This window comes from Microcaecilia unicolor, chromosome 6 (genome assembly GCF_901765095.1).
Source record: "Microcaecilia unicolor chromosome 6, aMicUni1.1, whole genome shotgun sequence".
Taxonomy (NCBI): domain Eukaryota; kingdom Metazoa; phylum Chordata; class Amphibia; order Gymnophiona; family Siphonopidae; genus Microcaecilia; species Microcaecilia unicolor.
Window position 1 is genome coordinate 345,935,803 of NC_044036.1, and position 19,546 is coordinate 345,955,348.

The 19,546-nt window shown below is 44.8% G+C and overlaps 1 protein-coding gene across 3 annotated transcripts in view; it reads right to left on the reverse strand.

The window, feature by feature from the left end:
* The window catches only part of FASN (fatty acid synthase), a 126,184-nt gene extending 106,966 nt beyond the window's left edge, over positions 1-19,218 (reverse strand). The window contains exons 1-2 of one of the 3 annotated variants that reach the window (XM_030205192.1): positions 19,133-19,218; positions 5,068-5,196 (exon numbers count right to left, since the gene is read on the reverse strand). In XM_030205192.1, coding sequence (XP_030061052.1) covers positions 5,068-5,194 — 127 coding nt within the window. In that variant the 5' untranslated portion in view covers positions 5,195-5,196; positions 19,133-19,218. Of the gene's footprint in view, positions 1-5,067; positions 5,197-18,816; positions 18,836-19,132 lie in introns of those variants that run through there. The other 2 variants (XM_030205193.1, XM_030205194.1) reach the window with 2 other exon arrangements.
* Between the last annotated feature and the right edge of the window lie 328 nt (positions 19,219-19,546).

Sequence of the window (19,546 nt, forward strand, 5' to 3'; positions counted from 1 at the left end):
GGCTGAGTGGGAGACCTGTGAGAAGCAAGTTGCAATAGTCTAAGCGAGAGGTGATAAGAGTGTGGATAAGGGATCTGGGTAGTGTGCTCAGAAAGGAAAGGGCGAATTTTGGTGATATTATAGAGAAAGAAACGACAGGTTTTAGCAGTCTGCTGAATATGTGCAGAGAAGGAGAGGAAGGAGTCGAAGATGACCCCAAGTTTACAAGCTGATGAGACAGGAAGGATGAGAGTGTTATCCACAGAAATAGAGAATGGGGGAAGAGGAGAGGTTGGTTTAGGGGGAAGGATAAGAAGCTCAGTCTTGGTCATGTTTAGTTTCAGATGGCGCTGAGACATCCAGGCAGCAATATCAGACAGGCAGGTACACCAACTGACAGTGGGATAGAAGTAGAGGAGGATCCACTAGAGTATACACTAAAGGTACGCTGGGAGAGATAAGAAGAAAACCAGGAAAGAACAGAGCCCTGAAATCCAAGTGAGGACAGCGTATCAAGGAGTAGGCTATGATCAACAGTGTCAAAAGCAGCAGATAGATCGAGAAGGATGAGGATAGAATAGAGACCTTTGGATCTGGCCAGTAACAGATCATTGGAGACTTTAGCAAGCACTGTTTCAGTTGAATGAAGGGGGCAAAAGCCAGATTGAAGTGGATCAAGACAGGGCGTAGCCAGACTTCCGTGGGAGGGGGGTCCAGAGCTCGAGGGGAAGGGGCACATTTTAGCCCCCCCCCCCGCCGCCGCCCGTCTCTGCCGTCCCCCTCCTGCCGCGAACCCTCCCCCACCGCCGCCTACCTTCCGTTTTGCTGGCGTGAGACCCCACTCCCCGCCAGCCGACGTCCTCTCCGACCATTCTGCTGCAGAGAAAAGTCTTCTTCCTTGCATGCTGACGTCCTGCACGTTGTACGTGCAGGATGTCAGACTCAGAGAACAGCAAAACGGAAGGTAGGCGGCGGCGGGTTCGCCGGGAGGGGGGGGTCCCCGACTGAAATCTATGGGGGCCCAGGCCCCCTCAGGCCCCACGTAGCTACGCCACTGGATCAAGAATAGCTTGAGATGAAAGAAAGTCAAGGCAACGGCGGTGAACAGCACGTTCAAGTATCTTGGATAGGAAACATACTAATTCATTAGCGTGCACTAAATTCGTTAATACACCGTAGCAAAAGAACCCCTCATACAGTTAAGCACATCATCTGCAGTGAGAGAGGAAAATAAATCTATATGCAGCATTTAAAAAAAATAAAATCAGAAGTCAAATATACAACTCGCTGTTGAGCAGACTGGATGGACCATTCAGGTCTGTATCTGCCATCATCTACTATGTTACAAAGAAACTGTATCAGTAAGAAACTGTTTTACATAGAAACATAGAAGCATGATGGCAGATAAAGGCCATATGACCCATCCAGTGTGCCCATCCTCTGTAACCCCTAATTCTTCCTGTTCCTAAGCGATCCCACATGCTTATCCCATGCCTTTTTAAATTCTGGAACAGTCCTCGACTCCACAACCTCCACCGGGAGGCCATTCCATGCCTCCACCACCCTTTCTGTGAAATAATACTTCCTTAGGTTACTCCTAAGCCTATTCTCTCTTTGTCATATGCCCCCTCATTCCAGAGCTCTCCTTCATTTGAAAAAGGCTCTCTTCCTGTACATAAATGCCCTTGAGATATTTAAACGTCTCTATCATGTCTCCTCTCTTCCAGCGTATACATGTTGAGGTTCATAAGCTTGTCCCTATAATTTTTGCATTCAAGACCGCTTACTAATTTCGTAGCCACCCTCTGGACCGACTCCATCCTGTTTATATCTTTCTGTAGGTGCGGTCTCCAGAACTGCACGCAGTACTCCAAATGAGGCCTCACCAGAGACTTATACAATGGCACTATCAACTCCTTTTTCCTGCTGGTCATGCCTCTCTTTATGCACCCAAGCATCCTGCTGGCTTTGGCCGTCGCTTTTTCTACCTGTTTGAAAGCTTTAAGGTCGTCAGACACAATCACCCCCAAGTCCCGCTCTTCCTTCGCACACTGAAGCACTACACCCCCTATACTGTACCGTTCCCTCGGATTTTTGCGACCCAAGTGCATGACCCTGCATTTTTTGGGATTAAACCTTAGCTGCCAAATATCGGTCCATTCCTCTAGCTTTGCTAGGTCCTTCCTCATGTCATTCACACCCTCCAGGGTGTCCACCCTTTGCAGAGTTTAGTATCATCCGCAAAGAGACAAACCTTACCAGACAGCCCTTCCGCAATATCGCTCACAAAGATGTTAAAAAGAGCCAGCCCTAGGACCGATCGCTGCGGTACTCCACTGACGACCTCCTTTTCTTCAGAGCAAGCTCCATTTAGCACCACCCTCTGTCTCCTACCATTCAACCAATTTTTTACCCAGTTACTCTAGGTCTCGCACCGAGGGAACTCAATTTATTTATCAGTCGCCTGTGTGGAACCGTGTCAAAGGCTTTGCTGAAATCCAAGTATACCACATCAAGCGCCCCTCCCACATCCAACTGTTTGGTCACCCAGTCGAAGAAGACAGTCAGATTCGTCTGACACAACCTGCCACTAGTGAAGCCGTGCTGCCTCGGGTCTCGCATTCCACGTAGTTCAAGAAATGTCACAATCCTCCTTTTCAGAAGCGTTTCCATTAGCTTACTCACCACCAAGGTCTGACTGACAGGTCTATAATTCCCAACTTCTTCCTTACTTCTGCTCTCGTGCAAAGGAACCACATCCGCCCTTCTCCAGTCCAGTGGGACCACTCCAGTTTCTAAGGAAGCATTGAAGAGGTCCGTCAGCGGAGCTGACAGAACGTCTCTGAGTTCCTTAAGCACCCTTGGGTGTATCCCATCAGGCCCTATCGCTCTGTCTACTTTTAGTTTGGCAAGCTCCTCACGAACACAGTCCTCCGTAAACGGGTCTTGGTCTACCATACATCCATCCCCTTTAGCCTTTGTTTTCTGCAGCCTTACCCCCGGTCTTTCATTCGTGAACACAGAGCTAAAATAATCGTTAAGCAGTTCAGCTTTTTCCTTATCATCTTCCATATATTTCTTTCCCTCAGCTTTGAGCCTCACAATGTTCTGGCTCCCAGAAAATATAATTATTCCCTTAGAACTTCAACAAACATTTGCATAAGAATCACAAGAGAAACTACAACCTGTGGTCTCAAGGCCAAAAAATATTTTTTGCTGGCCTGTTGGATTGAGACATTGATCAGGAAAAATAAAAGATTTATACCTTAAAAAGGGAACATGTTTATTCCTAAAACACTTAAAAACAACATTTCTATTCATAGCCAAAACAAAGGTGGTAACAAGTGGAAATGATAAAAGTAACATTAAGGGTATCGTGAGAGATTTGCTTGGAGACCTGAACCTCCTCACCCAAGAGACTAGACTTTTACGAGGCAGTTAAAACACTCTCTCTCAAGAATGGCTTATGTCTTAGTAGTAAAATTCAAGGTCTCAAGCAAAATCTTTTAATCTCTCCAGCATAACGTACATAATATAAATTTAAAAGCATACACACACACACATATGCAATAAAAGATTCTTGACTAAAACAAATCCATCACTAAAACAATACGGAGCTTAAACACCCAGCTTTAAACCACCAATAGAGTGCGGAGAGAATTTTCTTCTATATCTCGGCCTTTAGCAAACGTTTTACATACAAAGTATTGTATTGTGGAAACTTGCCCTCCATATATAATGAAGACCGCTTCAAGTAATTTTAAATCTTTGTTAATGAATTGGTTACAGGTTTCTCTAGAATCAGGGGATTTTCCTAAAGAACTAGGAGAAATTACTGTTACCCCCCATTATTAAGAACAAGAAAGAACCAAGTCACCTCATTTCAAATTATAGGCAATAGCATCCATACCATTTTTCTGTAAGCTTATGGAAGGATTAGTGACTTACCAGTTGTCCGAATGCGCTTTTCTCCACAGTGCCTGACAGCTGAGCAATGCCTCCAGCTCCTGACCACCATCACTTGCAGTGGCAAACAGAGCAACTGTCGGACCTGTGCCCTGCATCACAAACCAATCCATAGACTCAGGGGATGTGCTGGAGAGGACTCAGAAAGAAAGTGCCAGACTTCCCCTTTCCTCTTGACCATGGTAGTAAGTTGCTCATATCTCAAATGGAGCTTCAGGGCAGATGTCCTCTCACTAAAACAGCCATCTTGTTCTGCTGCAGATATTTCTGCAACACACTACTCCAATTTATCCAGCTTCCCAGAATGAACTACCTTATTTCATAATTCACACATTTTGTCTGCATAGCTTTAAAAAAAGACACCAAAAGTTCTTCCAAACATTCAGCCACATGCGTTTCTAAGGGTTCTATAGCCAGCCATATGGAACTGGGAGTAAAAAACACACATCTTACTGAACTACTTTTTTCCCATAGTTGAGCGAATAGAGTGGAAGACTCTACAGATAGCTTCCTTTTAGTGCCTACTTTCACGTGGATCTTGATATGACACAAGAACCAGCTCAGTAGCCAGAGGAAAATCATTAATGAGCTCCAAGATCTGCCTCATGGTGGGTCCCTGGTGGGAGGCACTCCTTCATCCACCACTTGAAGTTGTGTCTTGCTGATGTGGTACCTCAGACAATAGGGGAACTCTGGTGCATACTAGGAGTTGTAGGCAAGAACTGATCCTCAAGGGTCAGGATTGATTCTATATCTGGTGGACAGACCCCCCCCCCCCCCCCCCCCCCCCCCCCCCGCTGCCACCAACAATTCCACACCTGAGGCAGACACACTTTTCCATCAAGCAAGGAGAAGAGGTCTTTGAAGGCTCCAAGTGATGCACGCTGAACTTTCTTTTCCTCTTAACCATGATTTTCAATCCACAGGTAAGAGACTCTGGTCACAAGTCCCTGCTAAGCAGCCATCTTTTTAACTTCTTTTCCCTAATCTGGTGAAGTCTGACAAGAATAAAATTCCAGATTATGCTCTTCACTAGCATTACTTCTGTAGAGCTGATAGCTCACCTCAAACATTCCCTTCTCCCATCCCCTGGGTTTTCTATGTTCTTATTTTTCTGATTACCTGGTTTCCACCTCCGATCGTTCTCAGTTACCATGTCTACTCCATTAACAAGATTCTCCCAGAATTCATGCAGACTGTCAGATTCTGGAAGCCTACCAGCGATTCCTGCAATCACAATGTCCTCCATCTCTGCAAAGACAGAAATCAAAGATAATTAAAATAACTTTTTTATTCAATCTAATTATTTGGTTTTATTTCCCTCTACTGTTTTGGTTTTATTCTCCATATACTGTCTATCTATCGATACACGCTGTAGCTCCCTAGTAATTACGTGCTATTCACATACCAGCATATAAAGGCTTGTAAAACGGATGGTTTGAGAGGAAATAATCTCCAATCTGCCCAAACTCTGCTATGTGAATGTCCACCTGTAAAGTACGTGTCACTGTGTCTTGGCATGTACTTACTGGATACTGCAGAGCTGGAAGATGGTCAATTACATACGGATATGGCCACATAGGTGGGAGAATGGCTATAACACCAGCACTTACATCCATTCCTACCATCTACAGAATTATCCCCTAAATACAAAACATATAGATATCTATAGATATATATACATATAGCAAGCCCCAATTTTTGCCCAGGTTAGACGACGCTCTCTTATCCCCAGGAATCCTCATTATTTATACATCTATTTAAAACATTTTCATCAAGACAATCAAAATTCCTTGGTGCTTTACAATACACAGACACTCTGCTCTTCGAAAACATCATTTCAGCTATAAGAGGACAAGGGTACTGTGTAACGTTCAATAATGACATTGTGATTATAGTAAACAAATAAAAGATCAATAATAACGTTTCTGGTAAAAACGTTTTGGTGTCAAAATGTAGTAATGTGGTAAGCTTCTCTATACATATATAGACATATTTATATTTTTAGTATCTATATTTATGTGATATGTGTCCTTTTATTTTTTAATGACAGCATGCTTGATTTTATATGTTTTTTCCTTATCTTTGTGTTGCTGTATGTTATGGTTTAGACAAATTTGTATATTCATATTTTTATTTATATGGATTTTATTCATGTTTTAATTCATTCTTTTACTATATTATTTTATTATGTATTAATATGCGTACTGTTAATATGATTTACCCCCCCCCCCCCCCCAATCACATCAATGCCTATGTCCAGGAGGCCATGGCAAGACTGAGACTGGGCAAAGGAAAATAAAGACAAGTACAAACTGCAGCTCATGGGTGAAAATTAATCCTAACGGCTGAGTTCATATTTTTATGATATTCTGCCTTTCAAAAAAGTAAACCAATCAGTTTACAATCAGAAGGAAAGATCACATTTGGAGACTGGGAAGAGGTTGCATTTTTGGACTTAGAAATAACAGAGTGGGGAGGAAACTACAATCTGGAAGAACCAGACAGAAAGAGGAAATACAGCTGAGAACTGACATGAATCTCCTGCTGGACACAAAAACCGCTCAGAACCCTTCTGAACTGGAGGGGGGGAGGGGGTACAAGTTGTAAAAGAACATTTCTAGGTCATGGGCTCTTAAGGTAGAACCATAGGCCTGCTCACAGAACCGGGTTTTCAACCCTGATTTGAAGATGTAGTAAGTACAGTTCATTCTCTGGAGGAATAGTGTCCCAGAGGTGTGGTGCAAGGGAAGTGAAGGCCGAACTGTGGGTACGGTAAGGCTGAATTCTAGTTGATGGCCCTGAAGATCTGAAGCAGCAGGGAAGGAGAGTAAAAAGCCAGGAGGCAGTTAAGTATATTGAATGTTTAGTGAGTAAAACTTCAAAAGGTTAAAGTTATGATTTTGAATGGGGACCCAGCGATGGTCAGCTAGGTAAAGGGTGATGTAGTTCAATTTTTGTGTTCCACACAGGAACTGGATGGTGGTATTTTCAATGCGCAGAAGATGCTTCACTGCGATATGAGAGAAACCAGCCAGGAGAGCCTTGTTATAGTCTAAACAAGTGCATGCAACTGAAGATCTCTTTTTTCCCTAAAATATGGCACTGAAGGTGAATCTGTCAGAAGAAAAATTATTTCCTAACTAAGGTAGACAACTGAGGGTGAAAACTCAGTTGAGCGTCTATTGTGATTCCAAGTTAGTATAGATGGGTTTAAAAAGGGATGACAAATTCCTGAAGAAAATATCCATAAACTATATTAGCCACTTAGATTTGTGAAAAATACCTGCTGGCAGTGACCAACAAGAAATGGATCTACTCTTCAGGATCCTGTCAGGCATTTAAAAAGGAGATAGACCAGCTTTTAAACTAGAACCTGGGGGAAGGCTGACAGTCATTCAAAAGCGCAAGTTCAGAACAAGGTATCTTTCAAAGATATTACCAAAACAGGAAAGATAGGGTATCCCAATAACGAGGTTGCAATAGAGACCATAGTAGACCAGGTGTCTTTAAATAAAAAGCAGACAAAAGATTGCAAATTAAACACCGTCAACTACTGGGCAAGATGTAAATAGGAACAAACAAACATAGTTTGAAATATCTATATGCAAATACCAGAAGCCTAAGAAATAAGATGGGAGAGTTAGAATATATTGTACTAAATGAAAAATTAGATATAATAGGCATCTCTGAGACCTGGTGGAAGAAGGATAACCAGTGGGACACTGTCATACTGGGGTACAAATTATATTGTAGTGATAGGGTGGATTGAATTGGTGGAAGGGTAGCATTTTATGTTAAGGAGGGCTTTGAATCAAATAGCTTGAAAATTCTGCAGGAAACAAAGCACTTCTTGGAATCCCTATGGATTGAAATTCCATGTGTAAAGGGGAAAATGGTCGTGATAGGAGTGTACTACTGTCTACCTGGCCAGGATGAACAGACAGATGCAGAAATGTTATCAGAAATTAGGGAGACTAACAAACTGGGTAACACAATAATAATGGGTGATTTCAATTAACCCAATATTGACTGAGTAAGTATAACATCAGGGCATGCTAGGAAGGCAAAATTCCTTGATGAAATCAAGGACTGCTTTATGGAGCAGCTGGTACAGAAGCCAACAAGAGGAGGAAAAATTCTAGACTTAGTCCTTGGTGGAGCACATGATCTAGTGCAGGAGGTAATGGTGATGGGGACACTTGATAACAGTGATCATAATATGATCACATTTGATATCGGTTTTGGAGTAAGTACACACAGGAAATCCTATACGTTAACATTTAACTTTCAAAAAGGAGACTATGATAAAATGAGAACAGTGAAAAAAAAAATTTACATCAGGCAAGGATGCTGTTCAAAAATACCATCCCGGAAGCCCTGGCCAAATATATTCTGTGTATTAAAAAAGGAGGAAGAAAGACCAAACGACAGCCACCATGGTTAAAAAGTGAGGTGAAGAATGCTATTAGGCTAAATGAAAATCCTTCAGAAAATGGAAGAAGGATCCAACTGAAAATAATATGAAACAGCATAAGGAATGGCCAGTCAAATGCAAAGTGCTGATAAAGGAGGCAAAGGGGGACTTTGAAAAAATAGATTTTGTTGGAGGCAAAAACACATAATACATTTTTTTAAAGGTATATTAAAATCAAGAAGCCGGCAAAAATCAGTTGGACCGCTAGATGACTCAGGGGTAAAAGGGGCACTCAGGGAAGACAAAGCCATAGCAGAGCGATTAAATTAATTCTTTGCTTTGGTATTCACCGAAGAAGATCTGGAAGAGATACCAGTGCCAGAAATGGTATTCAAAGCTGACGAGACAGAGAAACTGAATGACAGCTTCTAAAAACCTGGAAGATGTAATGTCGCAATTTGACAAATTGAAGAGTAGCAAATTGCCTAGAATGGGTGGTGTTCATCCCAGAGTACTGATAGTTCTGCAAGTTCATTTTTCAAGTCTATTGTTAGTAATATGTAATTTATCTTTAAAATCAAGCATGGTACCAGAATATTGGAAAGTAGCCAATTTAACACCGATTTTTAAAGAAGGTTCCAGAGGTGATCCGGGAAATTGTAGAACGGTGAGCCTGACGTCGGTGCCGGGCAAAATGGTAGAGACTATTATGAAGAACAAAATTACGGAGCATATTCAAAAGCATAGATTAATGAGACGAAGTCAACATGGACTTAGTGAAGGGAAATCTTGTCTCACGAATCTATTACATTTCTTTGAAGGGGTGAGCAAACATGTGGATAAATGTGAGCCGGTTGATATTATGTATCTGGATTTTCAGAAGATGTTTGAAAAAGTACCTCATGAAAGACTCCAGAGGAAATTGGAGAGTCATGGGATAGGAGGTAGTGTTCTATTACTACTTACTACTACTACTACTTAACATTTCTAAAGCGCTACTAGGGTTACGCAGCGTTGTACAGTTTAACAAAGAAGACAGTCCCTGCTCAAAGGAGCTTACAATCTAAAAGACTGGATTAAAAACTGGTTAAAAGATAGAAAAACAGAGAGTAGGGTTAAATGGTCAATATTCTCAATGGTGAAGGGTAGATAGTGGGATTCTCCAGGGGTCTGTGCTGGGACCGCTGCTTTTTAACATATTTATAAATGATCTAGAGATGGCAGTATCTAGTGAGGTAATTAAATCTGTTGATGACAAATAAGTTATTCAAAGTTGTTAAAGCACAAGAGGATTGTGAAAAATTACAAGAGGACCTTACAAGACTGGGAGACTGGGCATCCAAACGGCAGATGACATTTAATGTGAGCAAGGGCAAAGTGATGCATGTTGGAAAGAGGAACCCAAACTATAGCTACATAATGCAAGGTTCCACATTAGGAGTCACCGACCAGGAAAGAGATCTAGGTGCCATCATCGATGATACATTGAAACCCTTTGCTAAGTGCAGCAGCTAAGAAAGCAAATAGAATGTTAGATATTATTAGGAAAGGAATGAAAAACAAAAATGAGGATGTTATAATGCCTTTGTATCGCTCCATGGTGCAACCGCACCTCAAATATTGTATGCAATTCTGGTCACTACATCTCAAAAAAAGATATAGTAGAATTAGAAAAGGTATAGAGAAGGGCGACAAAAATGATAAAGGAGATGAGACAACTTTCCTTTGAGTAAAGGTGAATTGGCTAGGGCTCTTTGGCTTGGAGAAAAGACGGCTGAAGGGAGATAAGATAGAGGTCGATAAAATAACGAGTGGAGTGGAACGGATAGACGTGAATCACTTGTTTACTCTCTCCAAAAATACTAGGACTAGGGGGCACGTAATGAACTACTACTACTACTACTATTTAACATTTCTAAAGCGCTACTAGGGTTACGCAGCGCTGTACAAATTAACATAGAAGGACAGTCCCTGCTCAAAGAGCTTACAATCTAAAGGACAAATGTACAGTCAGTCAAGTAGGGGCAGTCAAATTGGGGCAGTCTAGATTTCCTGATAGGTATAAAGGTTGAAGAGGTGTGCTTTCAGCAGGGATTTGAAGATGGGTAGGGAGGGGGCTTGGCGTACGAGCTCAGGAAGTTTATTCCAAGCATAGCGTGAGGCGAGGCAGAATGGGCGGAGCCTGGAGTTGGCGGTGGTGGAGAAGGGTAATGAGAGGAGGGATTTGTCCTGTGAGCAGAGATTTCGGGCGGGAACGTAAGGGGAGATGAGAGTAGAGAGGTAATGAGGGGCTGCAGACTGAGTGCATTTGTAGGTAAGAAGGAGAAGCTTGAACTGTATGCGGTATCTGACCGGAAGCCAGTGAAGTGATGAGGAGAGGGGTGATATGAGTATAATGGTTCAGTTGGAATATAAGACGTGCAGCAGAGTTCTGAATGGCTTGAAGGGGGGATAGATGGTTAAGTGGGAGGCCAGTGAGGAGTAGGTTGCAGTAGTCAAGGCGAAAGGTAATGAGAGCGTGGATGAGAGTTCGGGTGGTGTGCTCAGAGAGGAAAGGACTACAAAGTAGTAAATTTAAAACGAATCGGAGAAAATATTTCTTCACTCAACATGTAATTAAACTCTGGAATTCTTTGCCAGAGAATGTAGTAAAAGCAGTTAGCTTAGCGGGGTTTAAAAGGTTTGGATGGCTTCCTAAAAAAAAAAAGTCTATAAGCCATTAATAAAATGCTTATTTCTAGGATAAACAGCATAAAATGTATCATACTGTTTTAAGATCTTGCCTGGTACTTAACCTAACCATTACTCCTCTATTCAATACCACTACCAATCTGTCTGTATTATGCATTTGCATACCTTAATTGTCTTTAGCTGTTGTCCCTATGAACTATTGTGTAATCAGATGTACTATGCTGTCCTAATTTGATTGTCTCTGTTGAGCAGGGACTGTCTCTCTTCATGTTTGACTGCACAGCGTTGCGTAAGTCTGGTAGCGCTTTAGAAATGTTGAGTAGTAGTATTAGTACTTGTGACCTGCATTGGCCACTGTTGGAAACAGGATGCTGAGCTTGATGGACCTTTGTTCTGTCCCAGTATGGCAGTACTTATGCACTTATTTGTGACCTGAATTGCTCCGTGTGGCACATTCTCTGCTCATATCTAATATAATAAAACGCACCGTGAACGTTCTGAAGACAACGTTCTGAAGTCACTCAAACACTCCCTGGCTGTAGGGTTCGTGGATTCATGGTGTGAAGCCAGCCAGCCGTCTCTGCCCCGCCCTCGCGTCAAACGTCATGACGTCGAGGGCGGAAAAAAAACCAAACAAAGCGCAGTGTCAGGGAAGGAGGCGGCGCTCCCGACGTCTCTAGCCTTCCCTTCGCTGTGTTCCGCCTTCTTCTGACGTCAGAAGAAGGCGGAATACAGCGAAGGGAAGGCTAGACGTCGGGAGCGCCGCCTCCTTCCCTGACGCTGCGCTGCCAGAACCGCCACCGAGGTAAATTTAAAAAGAAAAAAAAAAGGGATGTTGGGGGGAGAGAAGAGGGTGGGCAGTAAAGTTAAACAATGGGAGCGGGAGGGCAGGGGAGAAACGACAGCACGGATGCGAAGGGGGGGGGGAGAAGAGGGCGGGCCAGGCTGGGACATGGGAGAGAGAGGAGCATGGATGCGAGGGGGGGTCATGGAAGGGAGACAGGGGAATTGCTGGAAAAGGATGAATGGAGGGGGCAGGGGTCAGAGGAGCATGGGTGGGCATGGATTGGGATGGCAGGGCTCAGGGAGAGAGGGGAATTACTGGAAAGGGATGAATGGAGGGGGCAGGGGACAGAGGAGCATGGATGGGCATGGATTGGGAGGGCAGGGCTCAGGGAGAGAGGGGGAATTGCTGGAAAGGGATGAATGGAGGGGGCAGGGGACAGAGGAGCATGGATGGGCATGGATTGGGAGGGCAGGGCTCAGGGAGAGAGGGGAATTGCTGGATAGGGATGAATGGAGGGGGCAGGTGACAGAGGAGCATGGATGGGCATGGATTGGGAGGGCAGGGCTCAGGGAGAGAGGGGAATTGTTGGATAGGGATGAATGGAGGGGACAGATGGGCATGGACGGATATGGATTGCAGGGCAGGGCTCAGGGAGAGAGGGGAATTGCTGGATAGGGATGAATGGAGGGGGCAGGTGACAGAGGAGCATGGATGGGCATGGATTGGGAGGGCAGGGCTCAGGGAGAGAGGGGAATTTCTGGAAAAGGATGAATGGAGGGGGCAGGGGACAGATGGGCATGGATTGGGAGGGCAAGGCTCACACTCTCTCTCTCATATACAATGTCTTTCTGATTCTCACTCTGTATCACATTCACTCTCTATGTGCCACACAGTCACTCACACACTCGCTTGGTCTCATACACTCACTCTCACAGAGAATCTGTGTCTCACACACACTCTCTCTCTCTCACACACACACACACTCTCTCTCACACTGTGTCTCACATACACACTTGCACACACTCTCATTCTCACACACACACTCTCTCACAAACACAATCACACCCAGACTCACTCTCTCTCACACACACACTCACACTTTCACTCTGACTCTCACACAGTCACTCTCACATACACTCTCCCAAACATACACACTCCGAGGAAAACCTTGCTAGCGCCTGTTTCATTTGTGTCAGAAATGGGCCTTTTTTACTAGTATTCTTAATATTTATGGCCAGGTTGTACCTTCCACTTTACAGGAGAAGAATAGAGAGATAAAACAAATACCTACAGAAAGAGACAAAGAACAACTTAAATGTGCAATAACGTGTGAGAGAGAACTATGGAAAGATAAAGGGAAAGAGAGAAATTGTAAACCGCCCAGAAGGGCAACATACAATCGGTAGAAGATCAAGAAAGAAGGAAAGAAACAAAAGCAGTTTGAGAGCTGGCTAAAGTTAAACCTGCTGCTAATGGAACAATAACTTGCAACAGATTACCGACCGAATTGATGAAACAAGATGATTAAATGTTGCTACTCAATACTCTTCTTTCCTAATAATTCCTAACATTCTGTTTGCTTTTTTGGCTGCCTCCTTACACTGAGCAGATTTCAATATATTGTCCACAACGATACCTAGATTTTTTTCCTGGGTGGTGACTCCTAAAGTGGAATCTAGATAATTTGGGTTATTCTTTCTAATGTGCATCACTATGCCAGAAAAAAGATCAGCAGTAGCGGGATGAGAACGGCAGGAGTTGAGGGGAAAGACAGTGCAATGGGACACAGGAGATTAACAGAAATACTATGTGGTGAAGAAAAAGGCCACACGTGGTGATGGATGAGACAGGAAAGATGAAGGTGGTGGTGATGCATAAGATCTACATTTTTTCAAAACAGACACATTCCAAATAAAAATATTTCTTTTCTACCTTTGTTGTCTGGGTTCTTTTCTAATTGGGTCGGTCTTCTAAATTCTTTTCCAGATTTGCCTATTTCTTCTCTTTTGCTTCTTTCTTTCCATCTCTATATCCATCTGGCACTGACCATTCTTTTTTATGTTTCTTTTCTCTTCTCTGCCTCTATATCCGACTACATATGATTTTTACCCTTCAATTCTCCCTCTCACCCTCTACCAGCTTTTCTCATCTTCTCTCCAGCAATCCCACTGCCCCCTCTGTCTTTTTTCTCATTTCCTATTCCCTTCCTCAGTCCCCCATTTCTATCTTTTGTACTCATCTACTCTCCACTGCCTCTCATCAGCCCATCTCCACTTCAATTCTCCTTCCTTCCCTCGCCTCCAGGGCATTCTTCTACACCCCATATCCTATTCCCTCTCTTTCACCATCTTTTTAACCCTATTTCCACCCTCACTCAATCCCTTGGGAGACTCATCCCCTTCCTCTCATATCCTTTCCCTGTATCCCCATCCTTTTTCAATGCCTCTCATCCTCTCTCCATTCTTCCAGGTTATTCACACTATGTCTGCTTAGCCCTCAATTTCACACCCTCACTCATTTTCCCAACCCATTAACATACCCCTACTCATACCCACCAATTGCCAAGTACTCACCATCCCCTTGAAATTCCCACTCCATCTCTCACATCCATAATTCCCTGCTCTGCTCCACAACATTCTCCTATTCAGTCACAAAGTGCCATCTATCTTGTGCTCTGTTCCCCTTCTTCCCCCTCCCCCTCACCTGTGGTCTGGCATCTCTCTCCCTCCCTTCCCCCTGTGATATGACAGCTCTTTTTCCCATACCCCCCTCCCATCTGCAAGTGTGGCATTTCTCGCTTTCTCCACCACCTCCCCCAGCAGGATCCAGTACTTTTCTCTCCATTCCCATTCCCTACAGCGCTGCATTCCTTCAATTTTCTGGGCTGCTGGAACCGTCAGTGAAGTAAACACACTGCCTTCGGTGGTGTCGAAAGCATTCCCTTTGCTACAATTTCCTGTCCCCGCTGCAGAGGGAAAGCCTTTGGGATCACCTCAGTGGTGCAGCCAGAGGGCAATTTTTGGGTGGGCCAACAGGTTGGATGGGTGGGCAGTAGGGTTGCCAACCTTTTGAAAGAGAACAACCCACCATCTGATGTACCCATGCCCTTTCCTTACCTCACCCCATGCTCCACTCTCTACTCCAATCCCAATAACTTCAATGATGGTAGCAGTGCAGGTTTCAGTGGCAACAGACCACATTGAGGGCTAGGAAAAGTACATTTAGCCACAGTCTCAAAACACATATATTCTTCCCCCATATGGTATTGAAGCCATCCACAGAACCCCCTGAGCCTCCCCAACAATGGATACAGAGCACAGCTAGGCCATTTCCCCTAAAACTCACCAAAGAAATATTGGTTTCTAGTGTAATCTCAATAAGTACATAAGTATTGCCACACTGGGACAGACTAAAGGTCCATCAAGCCCAGCATCCTGTTTCCAACAGTGGCCAATCCAGGTTACAAATACCTGACAAGATCCCAAAAAAGCTCAATACATAGTAACATAATAGATGATGGCAGAAAAAGACCTGCACGGTCCATCCAGTCTGCCCAGCAAGATAAACTCATATGTGCTACTTTTTGTATATACCTTACCTTGATTTGTATCTGCCATTTTCAGGGCACAGACCATAGAAGTCTGCCCAGCACTAGCCCCACCTCCCAACCACTAGCCCCGCCTCCCACCACCGGCTCCGCCACCCAATCTCGGCTAAGCTTCTGAGGATCCCTTTCTTCTGAACAGGATTCCTTTATGTTTATCCCACACATGTTTGAATTCCGCTACCGTTTTCATCTCCACCACCTCCCGCGGGAGGGCATTCCAAGTATCCACCACTCTCTCCGTGAAAAAATACTTCCTGACATTTTTCTTGAGTCTGCCCCCCTTCAATCTCATTTCATGTCCTCGTGTTATGCTGCCCTCCAGGCATATTGTCAAAGTAATTAAAAAAAATCTATACAACAAAGTCACTCAGCACCTAGAGTAAATCTACCATGCCAGCATTAACTTCCAAAACAAGGATCCTACCTACAAAAAGGCAGTACCCTAAATATTACAGTGGAGCCTTAAAATTCCAACATATTTATCGGGAAAACTAAACAAGCCAAATTACTACAGACTGCTACATGAAAAATTCATGGTAACAGAATACTTTGGTCACACAAGGAACACAAATGCCAAACACAGAATAAGTGACGACAAACTAGAAACATAAATTAAACCAAAACCCCAGGAAGCCAGACCTTGCATGTAGTACAGCATCAGAGAAACAAGAAAGAAAGGCATTTCTTCCTATATAAAATAAAAAGATAGCACATGCCAGGGATAGTATTAGGGAGGTGCAACCAGGGCAATTGTCCTTGGCTAACTGGCCAGAGAGAGCCCCAAGCCTGCCGGAAGCTGAAGAAGGCACAGCCTGGTAATAGGCTTTTGGATCCCTTCCCAAAATTTTGTCCTGGGCCCTAAACATATCTAACACCAGTTCTGACAAGATGTACAATCCAAATCTGACATTCTATTCACAAAATAGGAAATAAAGTTATTTTTCTACCTTTTTGTTGTCTGGTCATTTTATTTTTCATATCATATTTGTCCCAGTCTCTGGTTTTCGCTTCCCTCTGTCTTCTCTTAACTCACTCGCCAGAGTTTTCTGTTCATTTGACATTTCTTCTCTACCTATGTCCACCATTCATCTTCCATCTGTGTCCCTATATTTCCTTGTACAGCATCTCCCATGTTCATATATCCGCATCCATCATCGCCCCTCTGTGTCCCTATGCCTCCCCATGTCCAACATCTCCCTTCTGTGTTCCTATTCTCCCCCATGTTTAGTATCTCCTCTCTGTGTCCATATACTCCCCTCCCAGTCTCTTTTCTCATATTCCCCACCCCCATGTCAGGAATTTCTGAATGGAGATGAATATGGACACAGAGGGGCATCTCTCCTTTGTGTCAGTCCCTATACTCCAACCCAATGCCCATCATCTCCCCTCTATTTCTATATAGGGAATGGGATTCGATATACCGCCTTGCTGTGTTTTTTTGCAACTATGTACCATCTTGTGTCTAGCTTCTCCCCTCCCTCCCTTGTCCACACCAATGTGTCACTTTCCTCGCTGACCACACCTCATCCAGCTTATCTCCCTCTCTTCCCTCCTCCTTCCAGGATCAGGTTCTTTCTCGCACTGTGGGTTCAGCATTTGACCCCCTCTTCCTTCATCCTCTTGGTCTGGCACCTCTCTCCCTTCCCTCCAGCCTGTCCCCCCATCACAGATCCAGTACTTCTCCCCCTTCCCTTCAACCACCAGTCCCCCTGCAGGTCCAGCACTTCTCCCTTCCCTCAGTCCCCTCCTCCTCTGCAGGTCCAGCACCTCTCTCCCTTCTCTCTGATCTCGTCCACCTCCTCTGCAGGTCCAGCACCTCTTTCCCTTCCTCTGACCTCCAACCCCCCCCCCCCCAACAGGTCCAAAATCTCTCTCCTTTCCCTTCAGCTCCCACCCTTGAAGGTCCAGCATATCTTCTCCTCTCCCTCCAGCCCCCACCCTCGTAAGTCCAGCACCTCTCTCCTCTCCCTCTAGCCCCCACCCTCACAGGTCCAGCGCCCCCACAGGTCCAGCTTCTCTCAAGCCCTCAACACTTACAGGTCCATCTTCTCTCTCTCCTTTCCCTCCAGCCCCTCTCACAGGTCCAGCGTCTGTCTCCCTTCCCTCCAACCTCCAGCTCCCACCCTTGCAGGGCCAGCACCTTTCTCCTCTCTCTCCAGCCCCCCTCACAGGTCCAGATTCTCTCTCCCTTCCCTCCAACCTCAACTCCCTCCCCTTGCAGGTCCAGCACCTCTCTTCCTTCCCTCCAGCCTCCAGCCCCCCCCCCCTCCTCTGCAGGTCCAGCACCTCTCCCCCTTCACTCCGGCCTCCAGCCACCCCCAACAGGAACAGAACCTCTCTCTCTCCAGCCCTTGCAGGTCCAGCACATCTGTACCGACCCCCACAGGACTGAACCCTGGCCATGGCACTTTCAACATTGTATTACTGAACTGCCCAGTAACAATTCATACAGGCCCACTCCAGGGCCTTCCTTCCAAGTAAGACGCAGCGATTCAGCGAGAAAAAAGTAACTGGTCCCGCAGGGAGGGAGGTGGGGTTCCAGCCAGGCAGCTCGTTGGGGAGAGGGGGCAATGCCCCCCCACCCCCACCCCCTTCCAGCTATGTCTGTGAAAAAAATCCTAGCAAAAATTAAATTTGGGTGATAAAATTCAGAATATATCCCCAGTTTTCTATCCTCATAGATAAGAAGTGAACATTTAGAATTTTTATCTGTGTATAGAGACATATTTAACATGCAACACTAAAGTTTTGTTAATAGTAATAATGCAAAAAGTAAATAGATGAATCAGATATTGTTTTGAAGAGTGGAAGTGTGGAAAGAAGAAGCTGTTTCTATATGCAAAGCACGAAACAGCACAACATGGGATCAAAATGGCTGCTGCCGGCTTTAACAACTAAAAGATGAAGGAATCCAGACTAGGTTCCGAAACGGCAGTGAAATCAAACCACGAAAACGTGCTGATAAACCTGGTTCCTTCTCGATAAACGCAAATTTGTAAGAATATGTTTCTTTTCTGTCTTTTGCTGGAGACTGACTGCAACTGATCTGCGGCAGCTTCCTTGTATCAGATTCAGAATCTCCACTCCGACTTCTGCCTATTTTAAACTGTAGCTATTATCATTATTATTGTTGCCTACAGCTCTTAGGAACAGCCTGGAGCGATATGCAGAAAATTACCGTCCTAAAAAAAGTACAGCATGCATTTTCTTATTCCTGCTTTGCACAACACAAAATGGGAGAAATGCATAGCACAAAATATGAAATTTCAATCAGCTGAACAGTACAAATCATGGTCATAAACCTGAAATATTAGCAAGCGATTTCTTGCCGGATACCGGTGTACAATGCAGTCCTAGGTTTCTCCCTACCCTGCGGATATGAAGGGATGAAACAGAGTCTGACAGTAGCAGTGCTGGAGAAGTCCAGAGCCAGGACTAGAGAGATGCGGTGAGCCAGACCTTTAAAGAGTGTCTGCTAATCCGGACCTAGAGGTTCACTATAGAGTGCCTGCAGTCCCCCCCCCTCCCCCTCCCCCGATGATCTGCATGTTCAGTATGAACTGCTTCCAATCCCCCCCCCCTCGTGATCCGCAAATTCACTATAAATTGCCTCTAATTTCCTCCCCCCCCCCCCCATTAATGTGAAGGTTCCCTATAAATAACCCCCTCCCCAGGGCTACAGTACCTGGTTGCTGCTGACAGGCCTGTGCTGGGATTTCTCTTTCAGTCTCTCTTCTCCGGGCCGGTCTCTATTTAAGTGACAGGAGCCTCCCTCTGCCACGCCACATGGGCTGACACTTTCCTCCCCAGCACAGTCCAATGAGAGGGAGGCCGGGCTCCCACTCTCAGCCGTGGGGTGATCTGTCCCCCCCCCCCCCCTTCCCCTAAACCAGAAAGGAGGAGGAGAAAGAAAAAACAGATGACAGCAGGGCTGGCAGAAAGAAAGAGAGAGAGAGTGAGTGAGTGAGTGAGAGGGAGGGAGGAGTTCCCTCTCTTGCAGTCAGCCAAGGTCTCAGTTTTCCATTACTGCTTACCTAGAGCAAAATGAGTAGCTGGTCCAGTTCTACATGGAGGGGGGGGGGGGGGGGGCAGTGACTGA